The following is a 14,212-nucleotide window of genomic DNA, read 5'->3' as shown; positions in this document are numbered from 1 at the left end:
GCTCAGAGCATCACTCTGCCTTTCCCAAAGATGGCACCGCGGGATTCGCCCCACTCCAAGATGGCGGCGGGCCGGCCCCGCCCCGGGGCGGTGGAGCGGCGGCGGCGGCGGCCGGGGTGTCCTTGCGGCGGGCCCGGGGCGCGGGGCCATGCTCGCCTTAGTGGCCAGGGCTGCGGTAAGAGCGACACCGGGAGGGGCGGCTCCGCCAGGACCGGCCGGAGACGGGGCGCGAGGTGGCGGTCGAGGATCGCTCCATCGGGCAGCGGGCAGAGTGGGCGGCGGCGAGCCCGGGGCCGTGCGGGGCCTTTAGCGGGGGCAGCGCACACGGTCGCTCCCGGCGGTGCCGCTGTCGGGTCCGGCCCCACGCCCCGGCCCGGAGCACAAGCCCAGGTCCCCGGTCAGGGCCGTGCGCTCGGATGGGCTCGGTGCCACCTTCCCCGGGAGCGGGGCAGGGACCCTGCCGGTGTCAGTCCCCCAGGCCCGCTGGTTTCTTCCCGTGCCTGGCGGCAGCGTGCACGGTAAAGCTGTCCGGGGCGGAGATGACAGTGCCAGAATTGTCAGGGCTGGAAGGGATGAATCTCTGGAGATCGCCCTGTCCAACCCCCCGCCAACGCAGGGTCACCTGGGGCAGGTGACACAGGAGCATGTCCAGATGTGTCTCCAGAGAGGGAGACTCCACACCATCCCTGGGCAGGCACTAGGGGACAGTGCTCTGCCATCCTCAATGTAAAAAAGTTATTCCTCGCAATCAGGGCAGACTTCTTGTGTTTTATTTCATGGCCACTGCTTCCTCTCCTGTCACTGCGCACCACTGAAGGGAGTCTGGCACCACCTTCTTGACGCCCACCTTGATGATATTTATATGGATTGTTGAAATTCCCTGTCAGCCTCCTCTTCTTCAGATTAAACAGGATGAACTCACAGTCTCTCACTCTCCTCATACGAGAGATACTCAAGTCCCTTAATTATCTTTATGTGCTCCTCTAGATCCTCTCCACCAGTGCCTTGTCTTGTACTGGGATGTCCAGTTGGGGCTGGACAGCAGGGAGGTGGCTGCTGGACAGGGAGGGGCCAGGGAAGCCCAGGCAGATGGCATCAGTGCCTCCCAACGTGCCCATCCTGCTGCACACAGGGCAGAGCTGTCAGACCCCTACCAGGCTTGGGAGCTGCTCTTTGCAGTCCCTCTCTGGTCCTGACAGGACGCGACAGAGCAGCAGAACAGCAGCCTCAGTGTGGATCCACTCACAGTTACTGAGGGACCAGGCAGGGCACCCAGCTGTCTCTGGGCTTAAGAGGCACTCCAGATTATGATTTAAAAACAAAAAGACAAACCTCTGGCATCCTGGTACTCAATTCTGTGGCTGTGCTAAGAATCAGCTAGGAAATTCCTTCTGCCCCCTCGTAGGTGGATTTCCTTTCCCACCAGCTTTGCAGGCTCTGGAAGAGGTTCTTTGCTGTGTTAGGGTTGGGCTGTTCCTCTGTTTGCTGCCAGCTGCCCCCTCAGCTCTGATCACTGTTCCTTCTCCCACCAAATCCTTGAGTTTAACCCCAAACCAAACAAGCAGAGGACAGAAAAGAGGGAAGGTAACAAATGCATTCCGCATTTTAACATACAGTGGCTTCCAGGACATAAACTGGGGTCTCTCCTGCCTTATGTCCAAGTACCTCTCCCAACAGCCACAGTAGTTTCATGGTCCAGGCAAAGGCTGAAGGAACAACATCCCCACTCCTGCCCTCGCTGGAGCCCAGAGTTTGGTCAGAGAGAGGCTCTAGCCAGGTATTGATCAGCTGCCCGGAGGGGCACCTTCAGGGCAGTTGTCGCAATCCAGTGATCTGATAATTCCCGTCGCCTGCCGGGGCTGTGCCAGCCCCGGAGCCCTCCGGTCGCAGCAGTCATGTGGCAGTTGGCTAATGAGGTGACGCCCTACAGGGGCAGCACATTGTCAGGTGGAAGAGGAGACCCACACAGGCCCAGGGAGAGCTTTACGGTCTGTTCTGTCCTACCGGCCATGGATAGGAAGCAGAAGCAAGCACAGAAGGTACAGTATGCCCAAGCTGCTGTCATCAACACCTTTCATTTCCTCCCAGTCCCACTCTTCTTTCATGCTTCAGTAATTCCTCCTCCTGTTGTTTTTCTCATTCCTTCGGCAAACCTCAATCTCACAGCTCTTCTCAGGTCCCATAAGACTCAGCTGCCCAAAAAACAGGGCAGTTTCTGGGGGGCTTTGACAACCTTGTAGATTAGCTCTTCCTTCTCTGTGCTTAACTGCTGGGAGGAGGTGTGGGGACAGCTGTTTTCTCACTGTTTTGGAAGTCAAAGGGAGTGTTCTCAGTGGCTTTGCATTCTCAGTACACTGACAATGCAAAGTCCAGAGTCCTGCAGGAGTGTCTGATTCTGTAGATCCATGGGAGAGGGAGGTACAGAGGGAACTGGAAACCTTGAGAGTACTATTGAAACATCTTCAAGCTGAAGAATGTGCAACCCCATTCATCCAAAAGGATGTTGTTACTCTTTTTGGGGAAAACTGGTGAGTTGATTTCCTGGTGAGCACTTGGGTTTGCTCTGTTATATTTTTCCAGCCAGGGAAGTGGTTGGTGCTTTTTTTACCCACATGACCCAGTTGGATCGCCGGAGCCTTTTGGCTTCACCCACAGTTTCCTGAATAGACAGAGAAGAGGCATTTTAATCCTACCCCAATCTTAGCTAAATTCTGCTTCCTCAAAGCCAAAAGGGTAGTTTGGTTTGGCACAACGGTTCTGCTTTTTTAGCCTTATGCTTTTGTAAGAAATAATGAAAGTTTCAGATAGTATATAAGATTATTTTTTTCACAACTTTCTTCCCACTTACCATGGGATGGAAGGGTTTGACTTTGTCATCACACGGAGACTCTCAGCTGGAAGGTGTCCACAGAGTGGGGAGATGTGTCATTATCCTGGCAGCATTTTCTCTGAGGAGCCGAGAATAGGTATCTTGGAGATGGAGTTTCTCTTTCACAGCTTTCCTGGATGTCCTGCACCCTTCTCCAGCACACAGCCATGCTCTGCTCCCAGGCTGGGACACCCACGTGCCCACAGAGAGGCTGGGATGGGGTCTCCTAGATCCAGGTTCTTTGCTACCTCGGGGGAAGTTCTGTCTCGACATTTGCTCTGTGCTTTGCAGGCCAGGCCCTGTGGCCTGCTGAAGCAGACAGCTCTAAACAAGATTGTGGGCAGATTCCAGCTGCACCAGGAAGCGCTGCCCCAGCTGCCCGTGCCCCCCCTGCAGCAGACCCTGGACCGGTACCTGCTGGCCCTGCAGCCCATCATCAGCCCCGAGGAGCTGAGCCACACGCAGCAGCTCGTGGCCGAGTTCCGCAAGCCAGGAGGCATCGGAGAGAGGCTGCAGAAAGGCCTGGAGAGAAGAGCCAGGAAAACAGAGAACTGGGTAGGTCAGGGCTCCGGGCCCAGCTCTGGTCTGGGAGGGTGGAGGGGTGATGTTCATCTCTTCCCTGTCCTGGCTGCATCCACTGGTATCTGTGTTTTAATGGCATCAACTTCCTGACCAATGTGCTGCTGATCTCCCCAGGCTGTGCAAACTCCTCACCAGGGCTTGGATGAGCAGAGAGATTATGGCAGAACAGGGAGTCACTGGCCCTGCCTCTGGCTGCTGAAGGCTTGAACCTGTCAGCATCACACAGCTGCTTCAAGAAGTTGAAGGAAACCCTCTGCTCAAGCCCTGCACCAAAAGCCATCCATCCCTTGCTCAAATCCTCCTTTCCCCTTCTACCTGCATAGTACAAACCCCTTTGTTTGCAAAGTGTGGGACAGAACTAGGGGCAGGATGCTGAGACCCATCAGCCAGAATTGGGTTGGACAGCAGCAGCAGCAGCAACTCCCTGCATGTTTTCTTTTTCCATCCCAGCTCTCAGACTGGTGGCTGAAGACAGCTTACCTGGAATATCGCTTGCCAGTTGTGGTCCACTCCAGCCCAGGTGTGGTTTTACCTAAGCAGGATTTTCTGGATCGACAAGGTCAGCTCAGGTAAAATCCTTTTCTACCTTCCCTTAGGTTATAGGTGGGATGAGCTTTTTGTGCTCAACAGGGATGAGGGTATTAAGGCAGATTGGGAATGAGTAATGTGGTCCCCGGGACTGAGCTGTCTTTGCTGTAAGGATAAGGCTGCCAGGCTGTAAGCAAACTCCTGGTTGCACCAGTCTAAATATTTCATCAGGGGAGGAAACCAAAGAGTCTAGTGGTTCAGGTATTAAACAGGAACTATGGAACTACATTGAGGTCTTTGCTCAAGCACAGATCTTCACTGCAAAATGGTCCCATCACTGGCTGAAGACATTGTGAGGATGTATTGGAGGCACTGTGATTGTGTGTGCAGTTAAAGGAGGCACAGAAAGTAGCCCAGGCATGTAAAGGAAATCACCCAGAAATGCCTCTGGAGTTTGTAGTTTATAGGGATGGAGGAGCCTGACCGGGACTGTCCCCAATTGTGATTCATGGTTTGGGAAACCACAGTGACCAGCCCTCCCACTCCAAGCTTTTCCTTGCAATCAGACCCTGCCATGGCCTCTCTTCCTCGTGGGCTCCCTTTAATTTTAACCACCACTAGCAGTGTGTGTTGAATCCATTTGCAAAACTTCAGCACTGACCTTTACACAGGCACCTTTGCCACAGTTACCAGTCAGCATTGCCCTGGCAGATCACAAGTACCAGCCAGGGGATCAATGAGGCTGGGAACAAATCCTCCCTCCCACCCCTCGATACACCTGAGCACAGGATTAGCCTCACAACAGTGCAAGAGTACACAAATGTCTTGAAAGCTCTCTGTCGTATTATTCACTCTTAAGTTTTCCAAATAATCTGGAGAGCTGCAAGTGCCCAGCCAGTGGAATTCAGCAGCTGCATAAGAAGGTGGGCTCCTGTTTAAAATAGAATTTAAATGTGTGTTTGCATAGTTTGTGGCTGCACAAAGAAGTTTGACAGTGCAGCTTGAAAGTAAAGCTTCCAAAAGCAAAAGGCAATTTTGGAAAGTGGTGGGTTTTTACTCCTTAACCTGGCAAAACTGCTGGCTGAAAACAAGTCAACCAACCTCTCCTGTCTCCTTGAGCCCAAACTCTGCTTCCAGGCTGTTAATTCTCTGGAAAGGAACACAGACACTCTTACTTCTGTTTCCCTTGTGTTCTACAGTAAGGCAGAGGAATTTTAATTGAAAACTACTTTGCAGAATGTTTCATTTCACAGAACCCTTAGGTTCTTGGAGTTGTGTCCTTTGATCTTTCCCTGGAATGGGCAGGCTGAGCCAATCTAAAGGACACTGCCTGCAAATTTCAAATGTTGGCACCACATCACTCAGCCAACAACACAACCCCCTATCCCTGTGACCTCCTGCCTCCTTCCTTCAGGGACAGGTGGGAGCTCCCATGTCAGAGAAGGCCAATCTAGCTAAGAGAAGGTCACTTCTAGCTAAGCAGCTTGATGTGGCATGTCACAGCCCTGCTGGGAGCTGGCATTGGCACTGTTTACATTGATCCTGGTAAACACAACACCTCAGTGTCCTCATGCAGCACATCTGCTTTGTTTCCAAGCCCTCAGTGCCAGAGGAAGGTTTTCCAGAGTTATGCTAGCAGCAGGGTGTTCACTGGGGTAGGAATTCAGTCACCAGTGGTGTCTTAGATGCAGGGAGAAACAGCTGCATCTTGGCTTGACACTCCAGGGTGGCCCCTAGCCAGGGAAGGGCAGAAATCCTTGGTGCTGTTTTAAGGCTGAGAATCGGAACTCAGATGTGATAAAATTGTAACACATCAGTAGCAAACACTGCTGTTAGAGGGTCATTAATGCATGACAATCCTTTCTTGAAAGCTGTCCAGAGTTCCTTGGCTGTGTAGTAAGACACATAAAAAAAGAAAGTGCCACACAGTACGACTCTCCAGCAATCTCAAATCACAGCCCAGAGTGGCTGTGTCAGTGAACCAGAGATGGGCACAACAGGGGCTTGGCAGAAAGGCTGAGCTTCCTGAGGAGCAGAGAACAGCTCTGCTAATCCTCCTCAGCTCCTCCCTCAGCCCCAGACACATCTCTGCCTGATCTCAGCTTGTTACATTTGGTATTATTCCAGGTTTGCTGCCAAGCTGATCGAGGGTCTCCTGGATTTCAAGGCCATGATTGACAAGTGAGTTACTGACCCTCCTGAGAGCTCACACGTTCTTTAACGTCACAGAGAGGCCGAGCCTTGTCCATAAATCTCCCACATAGAAAGGCAAGAGATGACAGCACACATTTGGGAAGAGATACTGTAATCCCCAGTCCCCTCCAGTGGAAAAAAGCAAACTTACTCTTCTGTCTTCACGTTCTTTGTTTACCTTAATGCTTTCATTGGCATGGGAACGTGCTTGGAGGGAGAGAGCACAACTGACAGTCTTACAGAGCTTTGCACTTCTGTTTGCTCACAGGACAAGCAACAGCTCAGGCAGCAGGAATTTGAGTCTCTAACATTGGGTTCCTGGTGTTTCTCACCTCCCAGCTAGATGGAATGAGCTATAGAGACATTTGTTCCTCCCTTACCCTTTTTCTTTTGGTCACCAGCAAATCTCTGCTGGACACACCTTATTTAAAGTCCAAAAATGTTTACCAACACCAATAGTCAGACAAAGTTCAGGGTGGTTGGAATATGACTGCAGAAGCAAGTGATTGAGCCCCTGCCTAGTTCATGAATCACATCAGATACTCATCACTCAGAGGTACAGCCATGGACTAGGTCCAGAGACCTGATTCTCTGGTGTCACAGAAAGGACAGTGTTTTTCCCTTCCCAAATGAAAGACCAGCAAACAGACTTTTTTTTTTTGTAGCCTGTACTAAGAAAGCTGCTAGGAATGGGGAAGGACAACCCCTTTTAATGCTACCAATACCTTTAGGTTTTGCCAGAGGGAGGGAGGGAGTGCAGCTGCAGGGCAGAGCCTGTGACCTGTGCAGGGAGCACAGGCCTGCTCATCACACTGATCTGTTCTCTCTCTCCTTCCTCCTTACCTTGCTGTGTGTCCAGTGAGACCCTTCCAGTGGAGTACATGGGTGGGAAGCCCCTCTGTATGAACCAGTACTACCAGATCTTCTCATCCTGCCGCATTCCCGGGCCTAAGCGGGACTCCATTGTCAACTATGCCAAAGGCAAAAAGCAGTCCAGACACATCACAGTTGTTCACAACTTCCAGGTAAGGCAACTGCTGGGCTTTCAAGTTTGCTGAGGTGCAGGTGTCCCTTTTGCTAGTTGTTTTACAGAGGAAAGGGAATAACAAATTCTCTGCCCACAAGGTTTTTCTCACCAGGGATTTGTTCCTGCTCCTTTTATCCCCTTTGGCCAGCAGCAGAATTGCCACATGTAAGCAGCAGACTAGAGGCAGAAAAATACTGTCTTCCTTCCTCTGTTTCTTGTCCCGGTAATTCCTGTCTCTCAAAGCCCAGAAACCATGTCTGCAACTGGAACTGAAAGTGAAAATTGGATAACAAACCCTCCCACTGCAACTTAGTCTCAGAAACAGGAATTCCTCCTTGGTCCTTGTTACCATGGCTTCATAAAACCAGGACTGTATTTATGCCCTGCAAAGGAAGCTGGACTTGGGTCTCTCAATTCTGAGCATCCTTCAAAAGTCTTGCAAGCTGAGTTCTTTAGCCAGGCCTTACCTTCTCAAAGTAGCTGTTGCCGGTTTCTGGGGCTGGACAATTATCTTCTCTCACTGTCTGTCTCTGTCCTTGTCCACTCTTCTCACTTTCAGTTCTTTGAGCTAGATGTTTACAACAGTGATGGATCTCCCCTTACTGCTGACCAGCTCTTCATTCAGCTGGAGAAGATTTGGAACACCTCTCTCCAAACAAACAAAGAACCTATTGGGATCCTCACCACCAACCACCGAAACAGCTGGGCTAAAGCCTACAACAACCTCCTGAAAGGTCTGTAGAACCCCTAACACACATGTGCTAACAAACACTGCAGATCCTTGAATAACAAACCTCCCCACTGTGCTCTGCTCAGTTTTTTCTTTTGGAAGTTTGTTTTGGACAGATAACATGAGCTTTCCACCTCAAAGAAGCAATCGTTGCAATCTGTTGTAATTTTTGTGTTGAGAGGTACAGATTCAAAGTATGAAGTTTAGTGAAATCCCAGAGTTTGTGGCCTTGCAAATGGGTAGGATGTAAGAAAATTGAAAAAAGGAGGGTGAATGCAGCATGTTCACACCTGTAACAACCCAGCTGGCTGCAATTTTAATAGCTGTGTACACCCCCACTGAGGTACAGTGGGAACCCAACACCGCGTCCTTCAAACCCATCCTTTCAAATGTCTCTCCTTCCAATGACACAACCCCCACTTTACTCACAGTTCCTTTCTCTCCCAGATAAGACCAACAAGGAGTCCGTGCGTGCGATTGAGAAGAGCATCTGCACCGTGTGCCTGGACGCCCCCATGCCCCGGGTGTCCGAGGACATCTACAAGAGCCGCGTGGCCGCACAGATGCTGCACGGCGGCGGCAGCCGCTTCAACAGCGGCAACCGATGGTTCGACAAAACCCTACAGGTAAGAACTGGTGCTCTAGAGGTACTGAAGAGGTGGCTCTGGACGTGTTTCCTGAGACTGCAAAAGTCTAAAACTCCCAGGAACCTTTTGCAGCAAAGGTCCTCATTTCAAGAGAGTGGAAAAACAAGGGAGATGAGGAGTGGTGGCTGATGGTGTGAGATCCTGTGGTTCCCTCTGCAGTTACCAGCATTTGTTGCTGCCTCAGGGACTTGTTTCTTTTCTGCCTCTGCCCACGTTTATTCAGTGCAGCAGGTCTTTGTGTTCCTTATAAATCAATTTTCTGCCTGCGGTCAACAATGCCTCATCTGCTCAGAGGCAGCCCAAACGATGGGAGATCTGTTCCTTGGATCTCCTCCAGGCTTGTCACTTTTCCTGGTTCTGCCAGAAGCTGCCCAATGGCATTTTGTTTAGTTTTTTGAAACATGCACTGCCATCTCACTGCATCTCTCTGATCTCTTCTCCATTCAGTCTTGCCAAGATCCTTCAACAGCAGCTGCTGTTGGAGCTTTTTCCTTCATTAGTTGGTATATCCTGGCTTGCAGATTGTAGCAATGGTGCTTTAGAGGACTCCTCTCATACCTGCTGAACTATTCAGTATTTTCAGCTGTTTTGTTCTTATTTGGAACTCTTCACCAAGGGGATAAAGTTTAGATGTTCCAGCTGATTGAAAAGTAAGGGTAAGCCAGCATGTGGCAGTGTTATTCCTGTACTGTGTGTGCATCTCAGTAAACCAGAGCCACTGAACCTCTCTGTGTGGCTAGAGCACTGAGCACACCAATATGTCAAGCACACTCTTATCCAGGGAATTTTGCAGAACTTTTAACAGTGTTCTCAGATCTTCTGCACCTGCTGAAAGGATTCCACTGCTGTGCTGCTAAAGGAGACCTCTCAGTGTGCAAGGACAGGCTCTGAGATAGACAGGGAGACACTGAGGTCTCTCTGGGTATCTTCTGCCTCACATACTGGCTGTCTTCAACACTGTCCTCTCATGCTTCTGTCCCAGTTCATCGTTGCTGAAGATGGCTCCTGTGGTCTCGTATATGAGCACGCTCCCTCCGAAGGCCCACCCATCGTTGCTCTTCTGGACCACATCGTGGAGTTCACGTGAGTCCTACCCCTGCTTTTCCTCAGCACTGGGGATCCCTTATTGGCACTGTGAGGGGTCTGTCAGGCTGTGACCAGTGTCACAGGGTGTTAGGGAAGGTCTCCTGTGCATTTCTATCCAGGCTGTGGCCTCGTGCCAAAGCTCTGGTCAAACTGAACCATTTCTCTGTGCAGGAAGAAACCTGAGACAGGCAAATCGCCTACAGTTCATCTACCAATGCCCAAAAAGCTGCGGTTTAACATCACCCCAGAAATCAAGAATGACATAGAGAAGGCAAAGCAAAACCTCAACATGTGAGTATGGAGAAGTGCATGGGTGACTGAGGGAGTGATTCTTGTCCCCATTTGGAGCCTGTCAGTGGTTTAAATGAGGCTTTCCCCACTGCAGCCAGGGAGTTTTCCCAGTGACTTCTGGGCTCCATAGCATTCAGCTGAGCTGAAAAGCACTGCCACAGAGGTGCTAGAAAAGGGTTATTACTGATTCATCCCATTTGCTAAGAAAGAGCAAGGCTTTACTGGATCCAGCCAAGAATACTGGAGTATAAACATACACATGACCACCTAACCTGGTGGAGATTTTCAGCAGTGGCCAAAAATTCTTACCTCTATGGTGCTGCCCAAAGAGATCTGTGTGTGCTGGAGCTCTCTGTCCCTGAGCCTTGAGAAAGCAAATCCATCCCACTGTGTTACAAGAATGAGCAACACACAAAGGAACAGTTCCTCTTTCTTTCCTTGCAGAATGGTTGAAGATCTGGATATCAAAGTCATGGTCTTTCATCAATTTGGGAAAGGATTTCCCAAGTCAGAGAAGATAAGCCCTGATGCTTTTATCCAGCTGGCGTTGCAGTTGGCATACTACAGGTAAGACCACTCATAGGTCATTCCTCAACCTCCTCACTGACAGACTCAAACACGTGAGCTTGCTAAAGCTGGCACAGATAAGGCTGTGGCAGGGCAGACTCACTTGTGTGCCTTTCTCCTCGCTGCCCCAGGATGTACGGCCGCGCCTGTGCCACGTACGAGAGCGCGTCCCTGCGGATGTTCCGCCTGGGCCGCACCGACACCATCCGCTCCACCTCCGTGGACTCCCTCAAGTTTGTGCAGTCCATGGACAGCCCTGACAAATCGGTGAGGATCTCAAAGAAGTGGAGTAAGAGGAATCCAGAAAAGAGAAAAGCTGTTTATTTGGCTAACCCTGTGTCATCTGGTTTCAGCTAAGGAGGGCTGCACCCCATATTGAGCTAAACCATAGCTTGCAGTATCTTTACACATCAGGGGTTTGATTTGACTTTTCTATCATATGTACTGAAAGCCTGGGAAACATCATGTGGATGTTTCTGAGCCCACCAAAAAGTCCTTTGTAAGGCTGTTCAGCTACTCAAACTAAGTTCTGCTACTGATGGATGAACTCTTCAGAATGAAGTAATGCTGCCAAACAAAATGATGCAAAAATTAAATCTAGTAAATATAGATGAGTTTCATACAGACACACATAACAGAAATGTCCTCCATCCTAGAGAACAGCCAAAATTAGGTTCTCCATTTTGCAGAAAAACTTAAACAGATTTGTGTGTTCACAGGACCAGGAGAAAGCAGACCTGCTGAGGAGAGCCACGCAGGCCCACAGGGAATACACAGACATGGTGAGTGTCCTCTATACAGACAGGCTTGGGGCTTTACCCAGCAAATGAGAGCTCTGGGGAAAGACAAGACCTTAACATCTTTTGCTCCTGACACAGCAGTGTGGCCATCAGTGTTGCAAAGGTCTGATCTGACATTGCTCTAAAGCCACAGACTAAATCCTCTCTAGCTGGTGTGTTAAGTGTCCCTTGTGACTGGCCTAAAGGAGAAAATTAGATATTACAATAGCTTCATTTCTTACCATCATTGTTGATTATAAACACTGAAGTTGCACAAGGAGTCCTTAAACCAGAGGGAGTCCATGGGCAGGAACTGTAAGATTGTTTGCACTGGTGTGTTTAACTTCACAGTCCTTACAAACAAGATTATTGGTCTTAAAAGCAACATCTGGTTTCCTTGGAACTTTAGAGACTTTTTAGAAGTGTTCTTTTCTTTAACCCAAAAAAATAGTTTTGCTCAGGCCTGGCTTTCATCTGTCCATCCTTGCTTTCCCCCAGGCCATACGGGGCAATGCCATAGACCGGCACCTCCTGGGGCTGAAGCTCCAGGCAATCGAGGACCTGGTGAGCATTCCTGAGCTCTTCATGGACACAGCCTATGCTGTTGCAATGCACTTCAACCTCTCAACCAGCCAGGTACAACTCTTCTGAGCCAAAAGCACTCTCTGTTCCTTTTCATGCCTTCCTTCTCCATGTTTCTCTTCAGTTCCTGTCTGTTAGAAACTCATCTGCATTGGGTCAGAAATTTCTAAGCTGGCTGTCAATCCCACAAAGCTACAGATCTGATCTTACACTTTCCACAGTCCCTCACAGACACATAAAACACTAACATAACCAAAGCCAAGATCACCAAGAGTGGTGTCTAAATCAAAGTGATATCAATGAAATCAGCTGTCAGAACAGCTTTAAGTGCTGTGCTCTGATTCTTACTGAGTGATTCTACTTGTGACTTACTACAAGCTTACCCTGGGGAGAAGCACTCCTGTGCAAATGCAGTGGAAAACACATTGCTGCTAAATAGTAGGATCCAGCACACGTGGTGGGAGGCGAGGGTGACCAAAGGCCCTTCTAGAGATGAGTTTCCTCTGTTGACAGAGCTATTTCCATTTGATGGTTTCATTTTTCTCTGACTGGTCAGAAGGTTTTAATCACATTGTCTCCACAGGTCCCAGCCAAGACAGATTGTGTGATGTGTTTTGGTCCTGTGGTTCCAGATGGCTACGGAGTGTGTTACAACCCCATGGAGGAACACATCAACTTTGCAATTTCAGCCTTCAATAGCTGTGCTGACACAAACGCAGCCCGCATGGCACATTACCTTGAGAAAGCACTCCTAGACATGAGGATCTTGCTCCAGGCTGCTCCCAAATCCAAACTGTAGAGGGAAACCCCCCAGTTAAATGGGCTATCCCTGATGCACTGAAGCTCCCAGTTCCTCAGAAAACGATTCAGAGAACAGCTTGCCCTGGAACCTAAGAAGATATCTACCATTTGTATTCAGCAAGATGTTACAGAATAGTCACCCACAGATGTCAGACTCTGTAGTGAGAGGAAACACTGCCTCAAACCAAAGTAGAACTGAGAGGGCCTCTCCCATCAATGCAAAGTGCACCTTCCTGTCCTCAAAGAGGACACAAATATGATTTTTATGAAAACTACTGAAAGAGAATACAGAAAGCACAGTCCTTGCTAGTGTCTAAATCCATTTGGTGAGGAAGGTAGTTCTTGTCCATGAGAAGAGGGAATGATTATTGTATGATAGAACTGCTGTAAGACCAAGTCTTTTTCCTGGTTTCATCTTCTGAAGAGCATCTTCCAGTCTTGACTGAAGATTTTTCTCCTGCTCGAGCAAAGCCTCATCATTCAACTTCAGCAAGGGGAGAAGGAAGTTCAGCCAGAGCAGATCCAGTCTCATCAGAGTACACTGCACTACTTATCCCAGGCACTCCAGCCAGTACAGGCTCTACAGGAATGTTCCTTTCCCCTTGTTCAGGATACTGGGATCTCCTTCGTCTTACACTGACCCTCTTAACAACAGGACATGACTTGATACAAACTAAGGTGATTTTACTGTTTCAGGTTCTTTTTCTTGTTGTTCTTGCTCTGGGCTTTTTGTTAAGCTTCCTGCCATGGTCCTACCATTGATCATCCAGCTCAGCCTTAAGCTTTTTCCCCATAGAGCTTCTACAAAACTCTCCTCATGTAAGTTTTGCCAACTTTGGCTATAGGTACCTGCACATCTGCAGAGATGAGAAGGAATTTCCTAGGCATTTAGCTTGACACTTGCTCCATTGCACCTTTCTTTGGAGCTGAGGAAAAGAAAAAGATGCTGACTCTTTATTAACAAGCCACATGCCTGATGTCCTTCAGGACACACACATTAACCCAATGTGGTTTTACACCTTGCTTTCAGAAACAGCTTTTTGTGCACAATGTTATGCCTGAGCTATGGACAAATAAGGATGATTCTGATCAGGAACTCCAACACATACTTCCATTCCTGGCCCACAGAGTTGAAATCTGTTAAAGGGCAAAGGAAAAACAGCTGCAGAAACCCTTCTTTCACTCTGCTGTAACAAGGCAGAAAATCTTGAAAAACAAGAAGAAAGCTGTAGGGTTTTTTTCTGCACTGTTCCTGCACAGCACCTTTTCTGCCACTCTGGGGAGTTATTTCTTACTGAAATACTACTCCAATCTGTGTCAGCTTTATTCTGTGAGAGAATGATCTCATATGATACTGTTTTTATGTTCAGTTGACAAACTTGAGGCAGTAAAAGATTATATATAAACATTAACATACAATGGTAGCATAGGAACTACTTCCAACCCATCTGTCAGAACCCAAGCTCCTGACTACTTTTATTTAGTAAAACCATATGGTAATAAAGAATTCTAGTGCTCTTTCTGCAGTAG

The 14,212-nt window shown here is 49.0% G+C and overlaps 1 protein-coding gene across 3 annotated transcripts; it reads left to right on the top strand.

Annotated features, from left to right (window-relative positions):
- Position 1: 1 nt before the first annotated feature.
- On the top strand, positions 2-14,211 carry CRAT (carnitine O-acetyltransferase). Of its 3 annotated transcripts, XM_054646331.2 has the most exons (15): positions 56-175; positions 1,931-2,039; positions 3,161-3,424; positions 3,902-4,020; positions 6,107-6,160; positions 7,032-7,197; positions 7,759-7,933; positions 8,377-8,555; positions 9,559-9,659; positions 9,834-9,953; positions 10,398-10,520; positions 10,652-10,787; positions 11,240-11,302; positions 11,798-11,935; positions 12,465-14,211. In XM_054646331.2, exons 2-15 carry the CDS (start codon positions 2,010-2,012, stop codon positions 12,678-12,680), a joined length of 1,884 nt encoding a protein of 627 aa, XP_054502306.2. In that variant the 5' UTR covers positions 56-175; positions 1,931-2,009; the 3' UTR covers positions 12,681-14,211. The 3 variants fall into 3 exon arrangements, with proteins under 3 accessions (XP_054502307.2, XP_054502306.2, XP_054502305.2); XM_054646332.2 differs by lacking the exon at positions 1,931-2,039 and having other exon boundaries at positions 2-175; XM_054646330.2 differs by lacking the exon at positions 56-175 and having other exon boundaries at positions 217-2,039.
- Position 14,212: the final 1 nt, after the last annotated feature.

The sequence above is a fragment of the Agelaius phoeniceus genome, chromosome 21 (genome assembly GCF_051311805.1).
Source record: "Agelaius phoeniceus isolate bAgePho1 chromosome 21, bAgePho1.hap1, whole genome shotgun sequence".
Lineage (NCBI taxonomy): Eukaryota > Metazoa > Chordata > Aves > Passeriformes > Icteridae > Agelaius > Agelaius phoeniceus.
The sequence above is the reverse complement of the archived record's forward strand: the minus strand, read 5'-3'. Positions and strand labels throughout refer to the sequence as shown.

Bases quoted from the DNA above. Each gene is read 5' to 3' on its own strand.
- CRAT (XM_054646330.2), top strand. From the start codon at position 1,896: ATGTGGCAGTTGGCTAATGAGGTGACGCCCTACAGGGGCAGCACATTG. The intron at 6,161-7,031 runs GTGAGTTACTGA...CTGTGTGTCCAG, and splicing joins TTCAAGGCCATGATTGACAA to TGAGACCCTTCCAGTGGAGT. The intron at 11,936-12,464 runs GTACAACTCTTC...TTGTCTCCACAG, and splicing joins TCAACCTCTCAACCAGCCAG to GTCCCAGCCAAGACAGATTG.